This window comes from Coregonus lavaretus, assembly GCF_964263955.1.
Source record: "Coregonus lavaretus genome assembly, chromosome: 3".
Lineage (NCBI taxonomy): Eukaryota > Metazoa > Chordata > Actinopteri > Salmoniformes > Salmonidae > Coregonus > Coregonus lavaretus.
Genome location: NC_139990.1, coordinates 2,120,970 through 2,146,195, shown reverse-complemented (window position 1 = coordinate 2,146,195; position 25,226 = coordinate 2,120,970). Strand labels below are relative to the sequence as shown.

Sequence of the window (25,226 nt, the reverse complement as noted above, 5' to 3'; positions counted from 1 at the left end):
AAAACCATATGCCATAAAGCATTTCTTTACAGTGCAAGAATACATCATTGCAATGTATTTTTTGGGGGGTCTGAGTTAGAGAATAGTGATGAATTATGGGGTAAAAGTATTGTGAGGTCATTAGCTTCCGTTAGAGAGTCAATTTATTCTAATCCGTGCCACGTCACCTTCCTGTTTCTCAAGTCTGATAGCCAATGGAATGGAGGAGCTGGTCCGAAGCCAAACTCTGTGTTAATGTTAAGAGGGACCAACAGCAACTGTCTGGAGCGAGCCTAACTTCTATTAACATTGTAGGGGATTGGCCTCACATGGGGTACCATTTACTGTGTGCAGGGATGTCCTATTTGTAAGGATTAATTATGATAATATAAGAAATTCCTTGAGTAATGTATTTCAATACGTCACTACAGCATCATACACTTTCCTGCGGGTGCCAAAAAAAGCCCGAGCTCACAGGCTAGTTCCAGTCAGGTGACGTAATGTAGTCTTGCTTAACTGCACCTGCTGGATTTTCTATTGTTGCTGAATGGATTAGATATGTATTAGAAACCCTGAAATGGAAAGTCTTATTTCAGTCTATTTGTGAAGAGAAGCTAGGTCCTGGATAAGTATTGTTTTTCCCTCTTTCTCTTAGATCTATTCATTTTTTTTACTGCAGCAAATGGTATAATTTGGATGAATGTCATCTCAGCCTTAGAAAAATACATGTTCTGCCGTTCGGTTTGTTTTTGACCACAGCATTTTGGATTAGAGAGGAGCATTAGAGCAAATTACTGATTTTACTGTGCTTGTGTTTTGGTGCGGTTCATTCTGACCCCTCTGCACACGGAGCCCAGACTGCAATTTGGACAGCTCCATGTCGACCCTGCATGCTGCCATGAAACGGATGAAATTTAGTTTCCATTATCCAACGGGGTGGGAGAGGCCTTGAGTCGCTGTTTCAAAGTGTGAGGAGGCAGAGGAGAGGGAGAAGAGTAACGTGCGAGGAGTTTGGCCCACTACTCCATACAGACCTTCTCCAGATCCTTCAGGTTTTGGGGCTGTCGCTGGGCAATACGGACTTTCAGCTCCCTCCAAAGATTTTCTATTGGGTTCAGGTCTGGAGACTGGCTAGGCCACTCCAGGACCTTGAGATGCTTCTTACTGAGCCACTCCTTAGTTGCCTTGGCTGTGTGTTTCGGGTCGTTGTCATGCTGGAAGACCCAGCCACGACCCATCTTCAATGCTCTTACGGTGCAGTCATCCTGTCCCCATTGCAGAAAAGTATCCCAAAAGAATGATGTTTCCACCTCCATGCTTCACGGTGGGGATGGTGTTCTTGGGGTTGTACTCATCCTTCTTCTTCCTCCAAACACGGCGAGTGGAGTTTAGACCAAAAATATCATTTTTTATCTCATCAGACCACATGACCTTCTCCCATTCCTCCTCTGGATCATCCAGATGGTCATTGGCAAACTTCAGACGGGCCTGGACATGCGCTGGCTTGAGCAGGGGGACCTTGCGTGCGCTGCAGGATTTTAATCCATGACGGCGTAGTGTGTTACTAATGGTTTTCTTTGAGACTGTGGTCCCAGCTCTCTTCAGGTCATTGACCAGGTCCTGCCGTGTAGTTCTGGGCTGATCCCTCACCTTCCTCATGATCATTTGATGCCCCACAAGGTGAGATCTTGCATGGAGCCCCAGACCGAGGGTGATTGACCGTCATCTTGAACTTCTTCCATTTTCTAATAATTGCGCCAACAGTTGTTGCCTTCTCACCAAGCTGCTTGCCTATTGCCCTGTAGCTCATCCCAGCCTTGTGCAGGTCTACAATTGTATCCCTGATGTCCTTACACAGCTCTCTTGTCTTGGCCATTGTGGAGAGGTTGGAGTCTGTTTGATTGAGTGTGTGGACAGGTGTCTTTTATACAGGTAACGAGTTCAAACAGGTGCAGTTAATACAGGTAATGAGTGGAGAACAGGAGGGCTTCTTAAAGAAAAACTAACAGGTCTGTGAGAGCCGGAATTCTTACTGGTTGGTAGGTGATCAAATACTTATGTCATGCAATAAAATGCAAATTAATTACTTAAAAATCATACAATGTGATTTTCTGGATTTTTGTTTTAGATTCCGTCTCTCACAGTTGAAGTGTACCTATGATAAATATTACAGACCTCTACATGCTTTGTAAGTAGGAAAACCTGCAAAATCGGCAGTGTATCAAATGCTTGTTCTACCCACTGTAACTGTAATCAATCCCCTAACTCTTGCTCAGAAGCTTCTCTAAATCTGATTATATGATAAGATTGCTAGGGTGGTCAGCCAAATACCATATGCCATAAAGCATTTCTTTACAGTGCAAGAATACATCATTGCAATGTATTTTTTGGGGGGTCTGAGTTGGAGAATAGTGATGAATTATGGGGTAAAAGTATTGTGAGGTCATTAGCTTCCGTTAGAGAGTCAATTTATTCTACTCCGTGCCACGTCACCTTCCTGTTTCTCAAGTCTGATAGCCAATGGAATGGAGGAGCTGGTCCGAAACCAAACTCTGTGTTAATGTTAAGAGGGACCAACAGCAACTGTCTGGAGCGAGCCTAACTTCTATTAACATTGTAGGGGATTGGCCTCACATGGGGTACCATTTACTGTGTGCAGGGATGTCCTATTTGTAAGGATTAAGTATGATAATATAAGACATTCCTTGAGTAATGTATTTCAATAGTTCCAGTCAGGTGACGTAATGTAGTCTTGCTTAACTGCACCTGCTGGATTTTCTATTGTTGCTGAATGGATTAGATATGTATTAGAAACCCTGAAATGGAAAGTCTTATTTCAGTCTATTTGTGAAGAGAAGCTAGGTCCTGGATAAGTATTGTTTTTCCCTCTTTCTCTTAGATCTATTCATTTTTTTACTGCAGCAAATGGTATAATTTGGATGAATATCATCTCAGCCTTAGAAAAATACATGTTCTGCCGTTCGGTTTGTTTTTGACCACAGCATTTTGGATTAGAGAGGAGCATTAGAGCAAATTACTGATTTTACTGTGCTTGTGTTTTGGTGCGGTTCATTCTGACCCCTCTGCACACGGAGCCCAGACTGCAATTTGGACAGGTCCATGTCGACCCTGCATGCTGCCATGAAACGGATGAAATTTAGTTTCCATTATCCAACGGGGTGGAGAGGCCTTGAGTCGCTGTTTCAAAGTGTGAGGAGGCAGAGGAGAGGGAGAAGAGTAACGTGCGAGGAGGGAAGGGGTGCGGAGGAGGAAGGTGGAGGGCTCTGCCACAGAAGGAGTGCCCGTGGAGAACACTGATTACTTACTTTTAAAACATCAGTTTGATGGAGAGACGCGCATCGCTTCCCAGCGGCCTCCCATCTGTCTCTGACGCCGGGGTGGTGATTGATGAGGCGTCCGCCAGCGTTGTACACTGCCTGCCGCCCAGAGCTGATGCAGAGGCCAGCCCTGCTTCTGTGTCTCTCCCCTACCTGGGTGTGTGTGTGTGTGTGTGTGTGTGTGTGTGTGTGTGTGTGTGTGTGTGTGTTTGTGTGTTTGTGTGTGCGTATGTGTGTGTGAGTCTGTGTGTTCCACTTATTTGTGCGCAATCACCTGCAATCTCTCTGCTTATTTTACATGGAGCTTCCTAGAGCATATTGATCCCAGCTAGATGGGACTTGGAATGCAGATGTTCTAGAATTCTGTGGTGTGTGTGAGTGTGTGCGTGTGTGTAAGGGGGTCACATTAGGTCTATTGATCTGTGGGGGTGGGGGGGGGGGGGGGGGTGAGGTTAAACCAGACAGTGCTCTGGTCTGCTGTCTCTGCCTCTGTCTCAGGCTGCGTCCCAAATGGCACCCAATTCCCTACATAGTGCAATACTTTTGACCAGGACCCATAGGGCTCTGGTCAAAAGTAGTGCACTATACAGGGAATAGGTCGCCATTTGGGAATCTGCCTCAGTGTGGGTAATGGAAGAGACTTTTGCGTGATAACAGTAATGATATGGCACAGCTCCAGCTTGTGGAAGCCACTAAGCTGTGATCCATGTGACCGTGTCCTTTAATGACATATCCCAACAGTCATCAATAAAGGTCGGTGTGAGGCAGGGGGGAAAGAGGGGATGGGGGGAGGAAGGGAGGGAGAGGAAGGGAGGGAGAGGAAGAGGGAAGAGAGCGGTCTGTATTTGACCTCTGTGCCCAGTCCCTTCGGTGGCAGGCTACTCGTCTTCTAGAAGTTTCCTCTGGCCAACTCCATTGTGTGTTGTGGTGGTATGGGCCAAAGCCAGGGCAGGGCGAGGGCCAGATACACTGTCTACTCTGTATGCATATTAACCTCTACGGGATTGGTGTCCCATATACAGGACGGTTGAGCTAACGTGTGCTAATGTGATTAGCATGACTGTTGTAAGTAACACCAAACTTTCCAGGGCATAGACATGTCTTATATGGGAAGAAAGCTTAAATCATTGTTAATCTAACTGAACTGTCCAATTTACAGTAGCTATTATTGAAAAAAATACCATGCTATTGTTTGAGGAGAGTACACAACAACAAAAAACGTATCACGGCAACTGCTTTGATACACCTCTGAATGTAAATAATGTACTTACATTCAGTAATCTTGCTCTGATTTGTCATCCTAAAGGTCCCAGAGATAAAATGTAGCATAGTTTTGTTTGATAAAATCAATTTTTATTTTCAAATGTGGGAACTGGGTTCTACAGTTTGAACCCCTGCTGTCTCTGGCTCCACACCCACCCCGCCTGGCCATCTAGATGTGTGAAAGTTAGTGTATAAGCTAATGATCCATCATGTATGACATTCCTGGGAGTGTGTGAACTTACATTTTGAATTACCATATCATTTTTGTATGTTCTCTATAGTTATGTACATGTAAATGTATCAATTGACCAATTCGGCACATTTGGGCAGGCTTGATACAGAATAACCCAGTTTTGCAATGCATCACTGGATCAATCTGAAACTTTGCACACACACTGCTGCCATCTAGTGGCCAAAATCTAAATTGCGCCTAAACTGCAATATTATATTGTGGACTTTCTCTTGCATATCAAAGATGATGGAACACATTTTTTTTTTTAGAAAACCCATGTTTTTTTATTTGTATTATCTTTTAACAGATCTAATGTGTTATATTCTCCTACGTTCATTTCACATGTCCACAAACTTCAAAGTGTTTTCTTTCAAATGGTATCAAGAATATGCATATCCTTGCTTCAGGTCCTGAGCTACAGGCAATTAGATTTGGGTATGTCATTTTAGGCGAAAATTGAAAAAAAAAGGGTCCGATCCTTAAGAGGTTTTAAGACCATTACTTAAGAGGTTTTAAGACCATTACTTAAGAGGTTTTAAGACCAGTACTTAAGAGGTTTTAAGACCAGTACTTAAGAGGTTTTTATACCAGTACTTAAGAGGTTTTTATACCAGTACTTAAGAGGTTTTAAGACCAGTACTTAAGAGGTTTTTATACCAGTACTTAAGAGGTTTTTATACCAGTACTTAAGAGGTTTTAAGACCAGTACTTAAGAGGTTTTAAGACCAGTGTGACATTTTGAACAGGTGGATATACTGTAGATGTATGCGGTAGCTATCACTTTGTGACTAACGTATAAGGGTCTTCATACACTGTGTTTATGCTTTGTATACACTCCGTATGGCTATACACCTGAGTGTGAGGCTTTGACCAAGGGGGTGTGGCTAACACAGTTGATGATCCTCCTCTTTGTAGTGTTCTCACCAGGGGTATGGACACCCTGTTCTTCTATCCCACTCTGAAGCAGAACATTCAGCATTTTTCCATTCAACATTACCCTATGAACATTATTTTGAGTTGTATGTCCTGTTGTCATTCATGCATAATAAGCAACCTAACTTTGGATTTTGAAATTCCACAATTTTTATGTAGGTCTACAAGATGCTATTTTTTAACCTATGTACTGTGTCCCAACCTTGTTTCAAAACCAAAACAGGGTTATCTTTTTTGATTGGCCGAGACACTAAAAGACACCAGTGTTGTAACATGCTGACTTTGAGCGTGGATGTAAAAATCTTAATGATTTTCTCCTCTTGTTTCTCTCAGGTTATCTGGGATGAATGTCCCTTCTCCTATTGTCAGCAACAAGAACTGGCTGAGGCTACACTTTGTAACCGACAGTAACCATCGATACCGGGGCTTTAGCACCCATTATCAAGGTAAGCCTCTGTTTCAATCAATACAAAGACGCTTAGGAAGGAGTTTCCTGACCACCTAAAAACAGAAAAACTTAAATAAGAGTGTAATCCTTTTAAAGCCCTGAGAGAGTCAACACATAGCGCTCTGAAAGCGGGATGAATCCTACACCTCTTCGCTCTGTCCTCCTTAATTAGTTTTTCTTATTATTGTCATTATCTTAGATTTGCTGTTTTCTTTTCATGTTATTTTTTTTTGTTTCAGACTGACGTGGTCATTCTATCATTCTGCCTTTCAACTGTGCATGATTACAGCTGGAAGATATATATTTATTTTACTCATGGAAACGGTAAATCCCGAGGACATGATTTGGGCAATTAGCGCTTTCGGTTTTCACTTTTAATTAGAACCCTCTCTCTGTAGCAATGCCAACTATCCACAGCACAGCAGTCAATTTAAAAAGTGTTTTTGTTGTGTTATGTTGCATGCCTCTTCCGAACTAACCAATAGATTAACAAAAAATCACTTCTTCTCCTCTTTTTGAAATTGCCGTCTCTTTTTTTCCATCTTATTCCAAAGCTGCTGATTAAACAAAACGAAGCTACTGTAAAACAGATCATCCAGAATCATATACTCACATGTGCATTGCTGTGTGTTGTGTTTGTGGAGTTATTCTGACACACATTTACCATAAACCAAATCCCCCATACCGAATAAATGTTATCCTATTGAAGGACTTGGATAACATATCAAATATGAAATATGTTTGCCTACTGTTACATCTTGGGAAATGAGTTTGGATTAAAAATAGCTCTCTGAACCACTTTATAGGCTACGATGAGGTGCTAGGCTAGCTTATTAGCTCATCAGATGCTTTAAAGGTAGATACTGTGATTTAATAAACAAATAAAACCTTACATTTTTGGTTTATCATAGAGTATGACTCTAAACTCATGAGACATTTATTTAAGTGATTTCCTTCAAGGATCTGCTGGAGTTTGACTTTTTCTCTCCATGCACAATATTCTTCAAGGATCCCAGACCACAGACTGTAGGTTTAATAGAACGTGAAGAAGCAGGGGTTAAACCAGGGGTTCCCAAACTTTTTTCGTCCACGACCCCATTTTGATATCTGAAAATGTTTGCGACCCCCAACAATGGGAAAAAAATTATGCAATTAACAGCCAATGTTTACTTTTTTATTTGGGGCTATGGCAGTCAATTGAAAAAAATTCTCACAGTATTTCTGATTGTCTTCTCAACTCACCATCACATACTTTTAATGTGGGGCTATGACCGTCAATTGCAAATTAGTATGACATAACGTCTCTAATGCTGCGTTCAAAACAACTGAGAACTCTGAACTCGGCTTCACTCAGATATGAGTTGGCGAAGAGTACCATGAGTTTTAATGCTCTGAAGGAGACAGCAGGGTATTCCCTTTGAGATTTGTAGAAAATATTAGTAATTTCATTTTTGGGGATTTTTTTTAATTTTCCCACGAGCCATTTACATATTGGGCGACCCCACATGGGGTTGTGACCCCTCGTTTGTGAACCGCTGGGTTAAACCCACTCTGAAACAGATGGACATCTGCAGTCAGGGAAGAGCTCAGTGCATCTGATTGGGTTTATTTCTGTCCCTGACACCTCTCTAGAGGACAATGTTAAAGTTCAAGCACTTTTCACATCCTCAGAAAAGACAACGTCTGTATGCAAAGAAAGGAGAGGGTATGAATACATTATTTTCTCATCACTTACTAATGTTTGTAAATAGTTAGCGAACCATTTTTCTAATACCCTACTAATGAGCTATTCATTGGACGTTGGTATACAAAGTGTCACACGTCGGGGACTTTTTTTATTAAACACAACTTATTATGGATATTCTCAACGAAAAGGACTGTAGAACCTCATTTATTTTCTGGCTTGGTGCCAGGAACAGTAGTGGATTTAAAATGTCTTTAAAATGGACAAACCTCAACTAAAATACACAATATTTGACAAGTTTAACACATTTATTGCACTTGGCAGAGGTAAAAAGCCAGGAGAGATTGGTCAGCAAGAAGATAGAGATTTGATCTTCATGTCTGCCGTTGATGTCTGCCGAGGGATATATTCCCCTTGAGAACGGCCCTGTGACTTCCCCTCTTAGTGGCCTAACTGGTACAAACCACCCGGTGAACAACAAGCAGTTCAGCTTCAAACCACCTGGTGAACAACAAGCAGCTCAGCTTCACACCACCTGGTGAACAACAAGCAGCTCAGCTTTACACCACCTGGTGAACAACAAGCAGCTCAGCTTCACACCACCTGGTGAACAACAAGCAGCTCAGCTTCACACCACCTGGTGAACAACAAGCAGCTCAGCTTCAAACCACCTGGTGAACAACAAGCAGCTCAGCTTCAAACCACCTGGTGAACAACAAGCAGCTCAGCTTCAAACCACCTGGTGAACAACAAGCAGCTCAGCTTCAAACCACCTGGTGAACAACAAGCAGCTCAGCTTCAAACCACCTGGTGAACAACAAGCAGCTCAGCTTCAAACCACCTGGTGAACAACAAGCAGCTCAGCTTCACACCACCTGGTGAACAACAAGCAGCTCAGCTTCAAACCACCTGGTGAACAACAAGCAGCTCAGCTTCAAACCACCTGGTGAACAACAAGCAGCTCAGCTTCAAACCACCTGGTGAACAACAAGCAGCTCAGCTTCAAACCACCTGGTGAACAACAAGCAGCTCAGCTTCAAACCACCTGGTGAACAACAAGCAGCTCAGCTTCAAACCACCTGGTGAACAACAAGCAGCTCAGCTTCAAACCATCTGGTGAACAACAAGCAGCTCAGCTTCAAACCACCTGGTGAACAACAAGCAGCTCAGCTTCAAACCACCTGGTGAACAACAAGCAGCTCAGCTTCAAAGCACTTTAGGACACCAAAACCACCCCAAAATCCAATTTACCCAACGGATCTGTCTGAAAGAAATCCCATCAGAAAAAGCACGTTCACATCTCTGATTGAACCAGTTATTGACATTAGCCAGCTGTTGCGCTCCCTGTCAATGCAGCTCATCTCTCATAGGAAGTCGGTGGCGGTCGAATTGAAGCTGTTATTGGCAATGCTGCTGGGGCTCTTTTGAAGGCAGCCTCTGATAAGCAATGCAATGGAAGACACCACGTCTCACCTTAATCAAAGTTTGAGGGGGAATTTGAACCCAGACAATGTTTGTATTTGTATGTGTGCAGCCTTGCTGCTGTTCATCACTATTAGAAAGGAGTTCACATACAGCATTACTGTGCCTTCAGAAAGTTTTCACACCCCCTTTCCACATTTTGTTGTGGTACAGCCTGAATTTAAATAGTTTTCAATTGAGATTTTTGTCACTTGCCTACACACAATACCCCATAATGTCAAAGTGGAATTATGCTTTTCATTTTTTTTATTTTTTTTACAAGTTAATTAAAAATGAAAAGATGAAACGTCTTGAATCAATAGAGTATTGGACCCCTTTGTTACAGCAGCCATAAGTGTGCTTAACAAGTCACATAATAAGTAGCATGGACTCACTCTGTGTGTAATAATAGTGTTTAACATGATTTTTGAATGACTACCTCATCTCCATACCCCACACATACAATTATCTGTAAGGTTCCCTCAGTCGAACAGTGAATTTCAAAAACAGATTTCAACCACAAAGACCAGGGAGGTTTTCCAATGCCTCGCAAAGAAGGGCACCTATTATTTAAAAAGAAAGCAGACATTGAATATCCCTTTGAGCATGGTGAAGTTGTTAATTATACTTTGGGATGGTGTATAAATACACCAAGTCACTACAAAGATGCAGGCGACCTTCCTAACTCAGTTGCCAGAGAGGAAGGAAACTGCTCAGGGATTTCACCATGAGGCCAATGGTGACTTTTAAACAGTTACAGAGTTGAATGGCTGTGATAGGAAAGAACTGAGGATGGATCAACAACATTGTAGTTACTCCACAATACTAACTTAAATGACAGAGTGAAAACAAGGAAGCCTGTACAGAATAAAAATATTCCAAAACATGCATCCTGTTTGCAACAAGGCACTAAAGTAAAACTGCCAAAATGTGGCAAAGAAATTAACATAATGTCCTGAATACAAACCATTATGTTTGGGGCAAATCCAACACAACACATCACTGAGTACCACTCTTCATATTTTCAAGCATGGTGGTGGCTGCATCATGTTATGGGTATGCTTGTCATCAGCAGTTTTTTGTTTGTTTAATAAAAATAAATGGAATAGAGCTAAGCACAGGCAACATCCAAGAGGAAAACCTGGTTCAGTCTGCTTTCCAACAGACACTAGGAGACAAATGTACCTTTCAACAGGACAATAACCTAAAGCACAAGGCCAAATATACACTGGAGTTGCTTACCAAGATGACATTGAATGTTCCTCAGTGGCCTAGTTACAGTTTTGACTTAAATCTATGGCAAGACTTGAAAATGGCTGTCTAGCAATGATCAACAACCAACTTCAATAATTTTTTTAAGAATGTGTAAATATTGTACAATCCAGGTATGCAAAGCTCTTAGAGACTTAGAGACTTACCGCCAAAGGTAATTCTTACATCTATTGACTCAGTGGTGTGAATACCTACGTAAATGAGATATTTCTGTATTTCATTTTCAATACATTTGCAAACATTTAAAAAAAATATGTTTTCACTTTGTCATTATGGGGTATTGTGTGTAGATGGGTGAGAAAAACAACAACATTTTAATCCATGTTGAATTCAGACTGTAACACAACAAAATGTGGAATAAGTCAAGGGGTGTGAATACTTTCTGAAGACACTGTAGCTACCTGATAGAATACATTTAGATTAGATTAGATGTGGATATCTACTGTACGTAGTTCCTATGCATGTGTTATGCAGCCCTTATATACACAGGGACTGTATACAGGACCCTTATAATACCATATTACCAATGAATCTGCACATCTGAGTTGGAAACCAAATTGTTCCTTTTCAAGCAACTTCAGGATTTTGATAAAGTAACCGTCAAAAATGTATCCAATCAGTGATCCTCCAGGGTTCTATCTCTCTTATCTTCCCTAGAATTAAAATGTTCCAAACGCCCCTGTTATATCATACTCAATCACAGCGCGCTCTGCCACTGCTCAGACCATTTCCCCACTCCTCTAAGCAGTGCAGTCAGAAATAGGACTTCATGTTAATTCATGACCAGAAGACTGGTGTCGCAGACAAACTCTTCCCCTGGAGCTAATGCCATCTTTGATAAGGCCTGCGTTTGATGGTCACCTCTGTTCCTCTATCATTAGACTGCAGGCCAGTGCAGAGTAATGTAAATTAGAATTTACCATTGGTCTCGGGGGAGTAATTAATTTGGCAAGTCTTCACTATGTTTCTGTCAGATTGGATCCTTCAACCATTGGCCTATATCATAATGCCATTACTATTAGCGTGTTTGCTTCTACAGCATCAGGCCCATTAATACGTCCCCACTATTCCAGACATCCATTTTGTTTTATTTGAACCTGGTCCCGTTTCTCAATTTAGACAGCCAGAGGCTTTGAGAGCATTATCTTTTTCATCATTGATTGATTGAATGCTGCCAACTGAGATTATAAATAATCTTCTCTTAACAATCAGATCTGCATTCGACCTCAAAGTCAGCAAATAATCAAATCAATAATCAAGCTGTTTCCAAACATTTTGTGGGGGAATTATATCCAGGAACACAGTACATAGGCTACCATTAAAGGCAAAATCCATACTAAATTGCTCTGCCACAAAGCAGCAAAAAATCTATAAACATCCCTCAACCCCTATCGTGTGTATTTTTCAGTGATTTGGAGTGGCAAGCCATTCCCATAAACTCCACATGAATATATGGAACTGTATGTTATGCATAAACTGTTCAGGACAGACATGTTTATGTAACTCTAAGAGCTAGTATTTATGGCAGTAATCTGTTCTGTCTGTGGCGACCGAGCACTGAGCAAGACCAGCGGGTCAGGTGCCACGATTTAATTACAAAAACTAATTATACCATAACATCTGTCATTTAGTATGCAATCACTTTTGCCCCGCATCCGGTACGGTTCCCAATCAAGGAGCCAAAGGCAGTCTAATTAGTATTGAAATGCTCTCTTAACAGTGTGACATGAGAATTCCCACAAGCGCACAGATGTATAATGATGAAATGAATAGTGTTTGGGCCACTTAATAACTGGACACCGGAGCTATGAACCATTGATAGTCTACGATGGAATTTGAAATGGTCTTGAGTAAAACACTTTTATAAAGATTTGCCAAGACTTTAAAAGGTACAATCTGTATTGTCAAGTTCTTAACATATGAATCTATATATACAGTGCATTTGGAAAGTATCCAGAACCCTTGACTTTCTCCACATTTTGTTACATTACAGCCTTATTCTAAAATGGATTAAATTGTTTTTCCCATCATCAATCTACACACAATACCCCATAATGCCAAAGCAAAAACAGGTTTTTAGAAATTTTTGCACATTTATAAAAAATAAAAAACTGAAATATCACATTTACTCAGTACTTTGTTGAAGCACCTTTGGCAGTGAGTACAGCCGCAAGTCTTCTTGGGTAGGACGCTACAAGCTTGGCACACCTGTATTTGGGGAGTTTCACCCATTCCTCTCTGCAGATCCTCTCAAGCTCTGTCAGGTTGGATGGGGAGCGTTGCTGCACAGCTATTTTCAGGTTTCAGGATTCAGATGTTCGATCGGGTTCAAGTCCGGGATCTGGCTGGGCCACTCAAGGACATTCAGAGACTTGTCCCGAAGCCACTCCTGCATTGTCTTGGCTGTGTGCTTAGGGTCGTTGTCTTGTTGGAAGGTGAACCTTCGCCCCAGTCTGAGGTCCTGAACGCTCTGGAGCAGGTTTTCATCAAGGATCTCTCTGTACTTTGCTCCGTTCATCTTTCCCTCGATCCTGACTAGGCTCCCTGTCCCTGCCGCTGAAAAATATCCCCACAGCATGATTCTGCCACCACCATGCTTCACCGTAGGGATGGTGCCAGGTTTCTTCCAGACGTGACGCTTGGCATTCAGGCCAAATAGTTAAATCTTGGTTTCATCAGACCAGAGAATCTTGTTTCTCATGGTCTGAGAGACTTTAGGTGCATTTTGGCAAACTCCAAGCGGCCTGTCATTTGCCTTTTACTGTTTGCTGAGGATTTTTATTTATTTAAATTCATTTTAGAATAAGGCTGTTACGTAACAAAATGTGGAAAAAGTCAAGGGTTCTGATTACTTTCGAAGGCACTGTATATTGTGTGGAATTTTCATTGTTGGACATAAAAGACTGTAAAAAACAAACTAACAGGAATCAGCTCCAAGTGAATTTAATTTAAGAAATCTGTTCAAGTATTCCCATGTATAATAAAGAGACATGACATGATCGTATAAAAATTAAGCAAGGTTTTCAATGATTATGTTTCAGTCAAACATATCTGTTTGGGCTTCTTGCGGTCAATTTGCAGTCTACAAATTATTGTAGTCTAGTAATTATGTTCCCCCCCACCCCCCCCCCCCCCACCCACCCAACCATCCACTCAAGAAACACAAAAAATTGGCCCGCGGCTGGAATCTAGTTGATGATCCCTGCTCTATGATATGGTAGGTACCCATTGCCTTGGAGCCACCTTACGTTTTAATTACCTAAATTAGAAGGACAGTGTTGGCATGTTGAGATGGTCGCCTTCCTCCTCGTATGTAGCAGATCTTCAACGGCGAGCCAATCCTTTCTTAATCAGTCTGAATGGAGAAATGTCACGACTGAACGGCAAATATCAATCAATAGGGATAATTTCGGATAATTTGGCACAGCATGGGAAGGAATCTATTCATGAAAGAAAGCTGACCTGAGGATCATAAAATGGAAGTAATGAAACATTCAGGTTTGGTACAATAAGAGGTCGTGTAAGGGTTGGTGTGAGGTGTGACCCAGGTGCGGTGCAGGATAGACTGTAGACAGTAGGCAAGGATGGTGAAACAAGGATCTTTACTGGTGGTCCAAAAGCCAGGATACAAAACAACAGACTATACACGAAAACAAATGAGGAGCACATAGGTCTCCAAAAAACAGGTTGACAGCAAACAATATGAAATACTAACTCTGACTGGAAAAACACAATGACACAGGGAGAACACTTCTCGATTACCTGTAACTCCGTCACGTGACCCGACACTGATACGTACAGCTTGACATCAAGGAACTAGCAGAGAAAACTGAGCAAGGGAAAACAGGGAAGTGAGGGCATAAATACACAGGTGAATCAGATAGCCACAGGTGACACCAATAGGCAGATAATTAGTCCCGACTGTGAGTGAGGAGGTGCCTATGGTTGTCGGAGGATGACACCTAGGGGGTCACTCCGGAACTGCGACCCACTCCTGTAACAAGGTCGGACTAAAGGTGCCATTTGTCCCTCATAGTGCCTGAGAATGCCTTTTCTCTTTAATATAGTTTACACATCTGCACAAAGAAACTCGTTGGCTGATTTATCGCGCCGCAAATTAAGCGTGTCCCAAGAAAGGACACATTAAGGCATCATAAGTGATACTGCTCAAGTGGTGCTCATCGGTGACCGTCGAAGTAAATGAAGATGCAGATCCTCACAGATGAACTACAATTAAGTCTGAACTATTAGTGATGTTGGGTACTTGCTTGAACTGTCCACTTCCTGAAAATGGAAGAGGTACTGTCCACTTCCTGAATACGGAAGAGGTACCGTCCACTTCCTGAAAATGGAAGAGGTACCATCCACTCTTACTGAGTACAGAAGAGGTACCGTCCACTCTTACTGAATACGGAAGAGGTACTGTCCACTCTTCCTAAATACGGAAGAGGTACTGTCCACTATTACTGAATACGGAAGAGGTACTGTCCACTCTTCCTGAATACGGAAGAGGTACTGTCCACTATTACTGAATACGGAAGAGGTACTGTCCACTATTACTGAATACTGAAGAGGTACTGTCCACTCTCACTGAATACGGAAGAGGTACTGTCCACTCTTACTGAATACGGAAGAGGTACTGTCCACTCTCACTGAATACGGAAGAGGTACTGTCCACTATTACTGAATACTGAAGAGGTACTGTCCACTATTACTGAATACGGAAGAGGTACTGTCCACTCTCACTGAATACAGAAGAGGTACTGTCCACTCTCACTGAATACGGAAGAGGTACTGTCCACTATTACTGAATACGGAAGAGGTACTGTCCACTATTACTGAATATGGAAGAGGTACTGTCCACTATTACTGAATACGGAAGAGGTACTGTCCACTCTTACTGAATACGGAAGAGGTACTGTCCACTCTTACTGAATACGGAAGAGGTACTGTCCACTATTACTGAATATACAATAATATCAGTTTGAGTGATCTTCTGTTAAACTCGGCTGTACACACTGTTTCTGACATGAGTTACTTTTTGGGGACTTTGGACTTTTGAAGAGTTTGTAGTAGCTGGGAACCACAGGTCTGCAGAAGCTTTGCAGTAAACTGTCCAGTATCTGGTGTCTTGGTATCATGAATACATTAGGATTTTAGAGTTTTACTCACAGAGCAGATTTGTCGACCTATCATTTCCGAAATGCACAACATTCCAAAAACGGTATGGCATATCTTAATCAATTTTTTACTTTCAACTTTTCAAAAAAGACGATCAAGAACATATGTGGCATGCTGGTAATGTTACTTTCTACGCTCGTTCATAATGAGTTGGTCTGCTCATAATCCTAACTACACAACCTTTGATGTCTGAAAGTTTAAGATGTTGATTTTGATGCAATGGTTTACAGCAATCTTTCCTATTGTAAGAGTGGGCAAACATTTTCTACCTTATCCACCTCCACTGTATGTCAATATCCTGAAGTACAACTGGCAGTTGTCAAAAAAAACTTTGCACCTCTCATTCTCTGTCATTCAGTTAATCCTGAACTGAAGATCTAATATCTGTTTACAGTATATTTTCATATTTTTTGAAGGAAAGGCTGAATCAGTGAATCCAATGTCAGTGTGCGAGTGTACCCTTTGTAAGGCTGTGAGGGTTGCCCTCAAATACGCAAATTATAGGAGAGAGAGAGAGAGCACCCCCACAGCCTTACACAATGCCACTTGCTTTTTTCACCTTTTTTCCAAACCCTAATATAATCCTTCATCATCCCATGTTATATCTGACAGTGAATCTATGAGCACTTTCTGAACAAAAGCATTGCATATGTTCTGACAACAGTTTTTTGAAGGTTTCTTTTTGGAAAACAGAAAATAAAACATTTATCATGATTGATGTTTTTACACACATGTTGAATGTGATCACATTATTATTATTATTATTATTATTATTATTATTATTATTATTATTATTATTATTATTATTATTATTATTATTATTAGTGACATTATTATTATTATTATTATTATTATTATTATTATTATTATTATTATTATTATTATTAAACATGTCATTCCTCACAGGGCTTCTGTTCAACTAAGATATTGGGGCTAAATTTACATGAAATAGTGATGAACATCTAACGTTAGCACAACACCTGAGAATCATCCTATTGCTCAGGATGTGTGTGTGTGTGCGTGCGTTTGTGCGTGTGCTTGTATGTACGTGTGTGTGGGCATTTGTGTGTGTGTGTGAGCTGACGCCTGCACTGTCATGTCCCAGCGTGCCGTTCTGCGGCATAACAGATCGGCCATTCTGTTGCTAAAAAAAAACCTTGACAGCCGCCTCTGCCCTGAAGACTCCTCTGAGGATTGTGGCTAAAGGCTGATCCATATCGGCTGCTCTACACTCTGGTCTGCTGTCCTGCAAAACCCCCCAATCATTTCAAGGTTGACAAATGAACAGAAGCCCTGTACGCTACTCATATATTAATATCGTTCTTCTCCTTTTTTGCTATTTTACCTCTGCACAATCTTAATTTTTTCTGTTGCCAAGATACTTTGACTATTTTTACCTGCTGCTATGATTTGTGCTCTTCTCCATAAGCTTGGAGGATGGGTTTCTTGGTTTTCAATGCTGATCGGTTTATTTGGAACCTGTTTCACCTGATTTCATGTTTTTGTTTTCCCTTTAACTAGTGAAAAGGTCCGTAGACTTTAAATCTAGAGGAGTAAAATTATTCCCAGGCAAAGACAACAGCAACAAGTTTTCTATCTGTGAGTCTACCTTTGTTACTCTGTTATGGTAAATCGGTGATTTCTGTTTTCCTGTGTGTGCTTGTACGTGTTTGTTTGTCGATGTGTTTCATGTTTTCAGTAGTTTAGTAATTGCTTTGTTTGGACATCGTAACCTGCTGATGTTGAATGCATGATCAGTCCCCCAACCCACCCATCATGCCTTGAATCAATAACCAATGGCCTTGTGCTATATGATAAAATGGCAAATGTGCACTGTGCAATCCTGGAGGGTAAAGGTAGCCTTGTCCGAGCCAGAACAGCCCATATGGCAGAAGACTTTCTCCTGTTTCTGTAGTGAGGCAGCTTGATGTACAAGTACACCCCCTGGACAGGACACTAGTCTATCTCCTGTTTCTGTAGTGAGGCAGCTTGATGTACAAGTACACCCCCTGGACAGGACACTAGTCTATCTCCTGTTTCTGTAGTGAGGCAGCTTGATGTACAAGTATACCCCCTGGACAGGACACTAGTCTATCTCCTGTTTCTGTAGTGAGGCAGCTTGATGTACAAGTACACCCCCTGGACAGGACACTAGTCTATCTCCTGTTTCTGTAGTGAGGCAGCTTGATCTACAAGTACACCCCCTGGACAGGACACTAGTCTATCTCCTGTTTCTGTAGTGAGGCAGCTTGATCTACAAGTACACCCCCTGGACAGGACACTAGTCTATCGCAGGGCCTTATCCCCAATCCATCTCGTTAATGCTGAGTGCCAAGAAGAGAGGCGTTTGGTTTCATTTTTAGAGTTTTTGGGAGGTCTCAACCGGGTATCGAACCCACAACCTCCTAATCTCAGGGTGGACATGAATCACAAGACCACTGAGTTGGTGTGCAATCCTAGAGTTACACCGCAATCCAAAATCCAAATGATTGGCTTCATGCCATCAACGAGATATTCCACAAGCAATAACACACGTTCTATTTGGTTTAGTAGGGCACTATGGCGGACTAGCCAGGTGAAGCAACAGTTCCTCATTTTGCAGACCCTTAGGCTGAATTAAGAGAGATGTGCACAACCAATCAAAGCAAGCTTTGATTTTGTGTAAGTCTTTGTGAATCTCCACTACTGTGTGTGTGTGTCAACTGTGTTACGAGGACATTCTCTGTGTTACGAGGACATTCTCTGTTACGATGACATTCTCTGTATAAAACAATAAGGACCCTTCTCAGCAGCATCCTAGGTTGCACCGTCTGTGTTACAGTATAATGCAAGCTGTATTTTAGCACAGTATATCAGTACGTTAACAACAAACCCATAGCTCAGCTGTGATGCTACCAAGTCATGGGTGCGTCAGAGACGACAGAGAACAGCAGAAATGCTGGAGTCGCGTTATATTAAGCTGTTTGTGTGGCTAAGAAGACTAGTGATAAATGACTGTTAGTAAGGGCGGCAGGTAGCTTAGTGGTTAAGAGCGTTGTGCCAGTAACCGAAAGGTCGCTGGTTCTAATCCCAGAGCCGGCTAGGTGAAACAATCTGTCGATGTGCCCTTGAGCAAGGCGTTTAACCCTAATTGCTCCTGTAAGTCGTTCTGGATAAGAGTGTAAATGTAATAATGTTCTGGGGGATAATAGGCTCTGAGATCTGCCCTTACTGTGCACGTGTGTGAGTTGATATCACTTAAAGCCTGTTCCGAGGTGTAATATAAAGTGGGTAGTCGATGCAATTTCCCTTATTATCGAATCCGGGCGCTAACTCCGCATACAATGGGAAGAGTAAAAACGTTTTTTAAAAACCCTGTGACTTTGGAAGAATCTGAAATTGGTGCAATCCTCAGGAAGAAAGTGCATATTATTTTAGTGTGCAGGTGTCTAAAGACCTAGGAAACGACATGTATCTAGTCAGGTGACACTCCTGCTTTGACTGACATGACTTGGGGAATGGTTATCTGTCATAATGAACTTGGCATGCTCAAGAGCATTTCAACATTAACTAAATATTGAATGCTGTTAATTTTATGTTTTATGAATGCATTAATGAATGTTTCATTTTATTCTTATGAAGCGTTTTATTTATTTGAAAACAATTAGTTCAGTCTTGTCGTCCATGCAATGAATGTTGTCCACTTGTTCTATGTTACTGATTGTCCATCTACACTGAACAAACGTTCTTCACAAAATGGACAGATTTGTTTTTGTCAACTTGAAGAGCTGGAACCACTAATACTGAGCAGAGTGGCGAAAAACTACATATTTTACTTCTAATCAACTGCTCTATGTATAACGCAGTTATGATTCATAGGTAGATCAAGTTGTATATGTCAGGAGGATGGATCTTTGCGTATTCAAAAATATATTTAATAAGTTGAATGTGAGTAATTCACCTGTCAGTTGGATTTTGCATCTGCCTCAAAGACTGTGTTAAGTGCAGTATACTGTTGTACATATTTACATGATTTTATAAAGGGTCTGCAAGGAAATTGATCTGTCATATTTCATGTTAGAGCCACTGCGAAAAAGTGTCCATTGTGTGAACATTTTGAATGAAAAAGTAAGAAAAACTCCAGTAGGATTGGCCGTCCTCTTCAGGCATGTTAGCACTGCATGGTGTTTTTATGTTTGCGTGTGTTTTTTGGGCTGTGCCATGCTGCATGTTATTACATTCGCATTAGTGTCCCAGAACGTCAAGAGAGCATGAACAACCATTTGAATGTATTCACAGAGACATACTTTGCTGTATTTATGCATTTATACAAATATGACGAAACTGAGAAAGCCCCAAAGAATAAAACACAGATCTCCGATGCTACTTGTCTTTAATTTACATCAATATTATACACAGAGTAAGTATACAGGCAAAATAAAGACTGTGGTGTATTAACATACTGAACCAACCTATGGACTGAATAAGTGTTCTTACATGTATTCCCAGTTAGCGACATTACAATGACCCATCTGTGGCACGCCACTGGCAAAGTTGCAGGCCTTCCTCTGCATACTGCAGTATATAGGGCTTCCTCTGCATACTGCAGTATATAGGGCTTCCTCTGCATACTGCAGTATATAGGGCTTCCTCTGCATACTGCAGTATATAGGGCTTCCTCTGCATACTGCAGTATATAGGGCTTCCTAGAAGTACTCTGGAATAACTAGAAAACCAAGTGAATTGTGGCTTCCTTCCACTTGACGAGAGAAGGACTCCCACTCACTCCAAATCAAGTCATCAAAAAAACAGGCAGTGTGATGAGAACTGGAACCTTAGGGAGCCTTTCTGCATGGTTTGTCCATGATAAAATGATTGCACAGTGAAACATGTGACAGGACTGAGACTGAATGGGAATTTGTAACAGGTGAGGTGGCTGATTGGCTTTGTGTGTGTGTATGTGTGTATGTGTGTGTGTGTGTGTGTGTGTGTGCACGTGCTTGCGTGCACGTGTGGCTGACTGCTCATTGGCAGCCTGTCTAAGTGTGGTGCTAAGGCTCAAACCCCCTTGGGTTTCACACTTCGCTGGACTCTGTCGAAATAAGAGGCAATGTCTCTAAACATAGCAGACAAACTGCTCCGGTGGCGAAGGGACTCGATGGAGTACGCCGAAATCACCTCAAATGTCATGTGGTGACGCCTGTCGTTTTAGAACTGATTTCCAGTGTGATGGATGGTGGAAACAGGAAGCCGGCGTCCCAACACTGAAGCTTATACAGAGAAGGGTTGCGCCCCAAATGGCACCCTATTCCCTATATAGTGCACTACTGTTGACCAGGGCCCGTAAGTAGTGCGCTATATAGGGAATAGGGTGCCATTTGGGACGCAGACAGGGCAGAATAGTCCTGAATGGCCCTCTGTATCCACTGAAGCCAGCATGTTTAGGCTGTGATGGAAACGTAATGACAGTTGGTTGACCCATCAAGGATAAACTCTGTCTCTCCCTCTGTTTATCTTGTGCCATGCATCATCCATCATACGAGATATTCTCCTGACATTTCTTTATCATCACTGTTTTCTTTTGGCCATATTGTGATGAGCTCATAGGAGAAAAATAGCATTGATAGACATTGAAAGATAACATTGACAGACATTGAAAGATAACATTGACAGACATTGAAAGATAACATTGACAGACATTGAAAGATAACATTGACAGACATTGAAAGATAACATTGACAGACATTGAAAGATAACATTGACAGACATTGAAAGATAACATTGATAGACATTGAAAGATAACATTGACAGACATTGAAAGATAACATTGACAGACATTGAAAGATAACATTGACAGACATTGAAAGATAACATTGACAGACATTGAAAGATAACATTGACAGACATTGAAAGATAACATTGACAGACATTGAAAGATAACATTGACAGACATTGAAAGATAACATTGACAGACATTGAAAGATAACATTGACAGACATTGAAAGATAACATTGACAGACATTGAAAGATAACATTGATAGACATAACGTCAAGACATTAGCCATAGATAGATGATACTGCTCTTATGTGCTCTACAAATACAAAAAGGGGCAAAGGGGCAATCTGGGATTTTTACATATTATTTTTTTTACTTTTACATATGACTGATTTTCCAAAACAAGTGGCAGGGTGAATGCTTTGTTGTTTTCTAAACCCAGATTCACCCTTTTAGGCATTCCAATCCCCATCCATCCCCAAAGGGGAACCGTTTCTCACCATTATTTTTTTTTACAGACATCATTTTTTAGAAGACAATTGTACTCTGTGTTGTCCGTGTTTTGGGTTTGTTTCTTGGCTAACACAGACTACTACTTTCACGGAGTATTTTGGGCTTTGCTCGAGCAGCTTGCTGACCTAGAGGGAGGCAGCAGTGTAAGCATATCCTCCCCTCAACTGTGTTTGTGTCTGTAGTTCCTAAAATGGTATCCAATAATCATTAATCTATTTGTTTTGTTTGTTTTCCCATTACACATCAGAACGTTTGCGTCATTCTGATTTTGTTTTTATGTTCGCCCAGTTTACATACCGGACATTTATTCAGAATTCTGAAGCGACGCTAATTGACCATAGTAAATATCTGAACTAGGCACTGGGGGGGCTCTCTTAAAGCACTGTCAATGTGAGAAACAGTGAAAGACCCTGTTATGTCTGGTCTATCCTACTCTAAAGGATCATAGATTAGACACTTTTTGGTCTGATTTACAGAGGTTTTGCACCAACTATCATCTCCAAGAGGTTACATAATAATAAAAGGTAGATCAGTAGTCACACTGATAATTAAGAAGTAACTTCTAAACATTTATAGTGGAAATGAATATAAATTAGGCCCTTTTTTAACGTCATGTCCTGGTTAATAAACACATACATCATCAACAATTCACAAAGTCGTTATTTGGTCAATTAGTCGTTCACAGCCCTTTGAGCATAACACGTTGTAGCCTATACCAGGCCAGATGGCACATGACAGATACATCCAATGGTCGAAGGACTATATATAGGCCTACAGAATACACATCTAATTACATATCCACCCACATAGACATCCACCTTTTAACCTCACATATAGAAATATACACTGAGTGTACAAAACATTAGCATATGGTGTGGCCTGGCTGGTCTATTGGTAATGCCACTCGTCACACTAGCTTTGAATCCAGTTTACTGCCCTCTGACACAATCTCTCTCTATTTTACCCCACTATCAATCCATTTTACTGCCCTCTGACACAATCTCCTCCTATTTTACCCCACTATCAATCCAGTTTACTGCCCTCTGACACAATATCCTCCTATTTTACCCCACTATCAATCCAGTTTACTGCCCTCTGACACAATCTCCTCCTATTTTAACCCACTATCAATCCAGTTTACTGCCCTCTGACACAATCTCTCTCTATTTTGCCCCACTATCAATCCAGTTTACTGCCCTCTGACACAATATCCTCCTATTTTACCCCACTATCAATCCAGTTTACTGCCCTCTGACACAATCTCCTCCTATTTTACCCCACTATCAATCCAGTTTACTGCCCTCTGACACAATATCCTCCTATTTTACCCCACTATCAATCCAGTTTACTGCCCTCTGACACAATATCCTCCTATTTTACCCCACTATCAATCCAGTTTACTGCCCTCTGACACAATCTCTCTCTATTTTGCCCCACTATCAATCCAGTTTACTGCCCTCTGACACAATCTCCTCCTATTTTACCCCACTATCAATCCAGTTTACTGCCCTCTGACACAATCTCCTCCTATTTTACCCCACTATCAATCCAGTTTACTGCCCTCTGACACAATCTCTCTCTATTTTGCCCCACTATCAATCCAGTTTACTGCCCTCGGACACAATCTCTCTCTATTTTAACCCCACTATCAATCCAGTTTACTGCCCTATGACACAATCTCCTCCTATTTTACCCCACTATCAATTCAGTTTACTGCCCTCTGACACAATCTCTCTCTATTTTGCCCCACTATCAATCCAGTTTACTGCCCTCTGACACAATCTCCTCCTATTTTACCCCACTATCAATCCAGTTTACTGCCCTCTGACACAATATCCTCCTATTTTACCCCACTATCAATCCAGTTTACTGCCCTCTGACACAATCTCCTCCTATTTTACCCCACTATCAATCCAGTTTACTGCCCTCTGACACAATCTCCCTCTATTTTACCCCACTATCAATCCAGTTTACTGCCCTCTGACACAATCTCCCTCTATTTTACCCCACTATCAATCCAGTTTACTGCCCTCTGACACAATCTCTCTCTATTTTGCCCCACTATCAATCCAGTTTACTGCCCTCTGACACAATCTCTCTCTATTTTACCCCACTATCAATCCAGTTTACTGCCCTCTGACACAATCTCTCTCTATTTTGCCCCACTCTCAATCCAGTTTACTGCCCTCTGACACAATCTCCTCCTATTTTACCCCACTATCAATCCAGTTTACTGCCCTCTGACACAATCTCCTCCTATTTTACCCCACTATCAATCCAGTTTACTGCCCTCTGACACAATCTCTCTCTATTTTACCCCACTATCAATCCAGTTTACTGCCCTCTGACACAATCTCCTCCTATTTTATCCCACTATCAATCCAGTTTACTGACCTCTGACACAATCTCCTCCTATTTTACCCCACTATCAATCCAGTTTACTGCCCTCTGACACAATCTCCTCCTATTTTACCCCACTATCAATCCAGTTTACTGCCCTATGACACAATCTCCCTCTATTTTACCCCACTATCAATCCAGTTTACTGCCCTTATTCTGCCCTTGAGTTGCGTTCCCGTGCAAAACTAGACAGATAGCTAACAACTGAGTCTTCAATAAAACTTCCAAGGCGTGACTTTTCTTGAACGAATGTATTGAAAACGTTTATGTTGTGAAACTGCAAATACAGAAAAGAATATACTTTAGTATTCAATTCACATTGACATACTGTAGCTGTACATTATACATTTCAAGTTGAAAGTTGCATAAATACAAAGCAAGTGCCAAGTTACCATATATCTGGCATGACGACAACTAAATAGATAATTACTCTATGAGTAACAACTAGCCAACTCCTTTCATTACTCTAATAATGTACAAGCACCTCTGTACAATAACAAAGCATATTACACTAGAAACAGTAACAAACTATAGTATGTTTTACACTTCTTTTACATGACGCACGAGCAAACTAATACAGCTAACGGCATCCATGAAAGTCAATGCAATTTGCGTGAGTAAATGTAACCAATTAACTTTGATAAGTAAGCAATTCTTTCAATAACAATATTATCATCACTTGAAATATGCTTGAATTGAACTTACAAACAAATATTTTCCGAGGCTGAAGCGTAACAAGAAATAGTTGCACTGAAAGAACTGTACAG

At 41.2% G+C, this 25,226-nt stretch overlaps 2 protein-coding genes across 3 annotated transcripts in view; both read left to right on the top strand.

The window, feature by feature from the left end:
• LOC311125099 (focal adhesion kinase 1-like) overlaps positions 1 to 25,226 on the top strand; it is a gene marked incomplete at its 5' end in the record, with an annotated part of 1,344,976 nt that overhangs the window by 895,135 nt on the left and 424,615 nt on the right. The window lies entirely within an intron of this gene.
• LOC311110282 (CUB and sushi domain-containing protein 3-like) overlaps positions 1 to 25,226 on the top strand; it is a gene marked incomplete at its 3' end in the record, with an annotated part of 541,145 nt that overhangs the window by 171,929 nt on the left and 343,990 nt on the right. Inside the window, 2 exon segments of the mRNA XM_084152993.1 lie at positions 6,079 to 6,191; positions 17,313 to 17,390. Of these exon segments, the coding sequence (XP_084009119.1) occupies positions 6,079 to 6,191; positions 17,313 to 17,390 (191 nt within the window).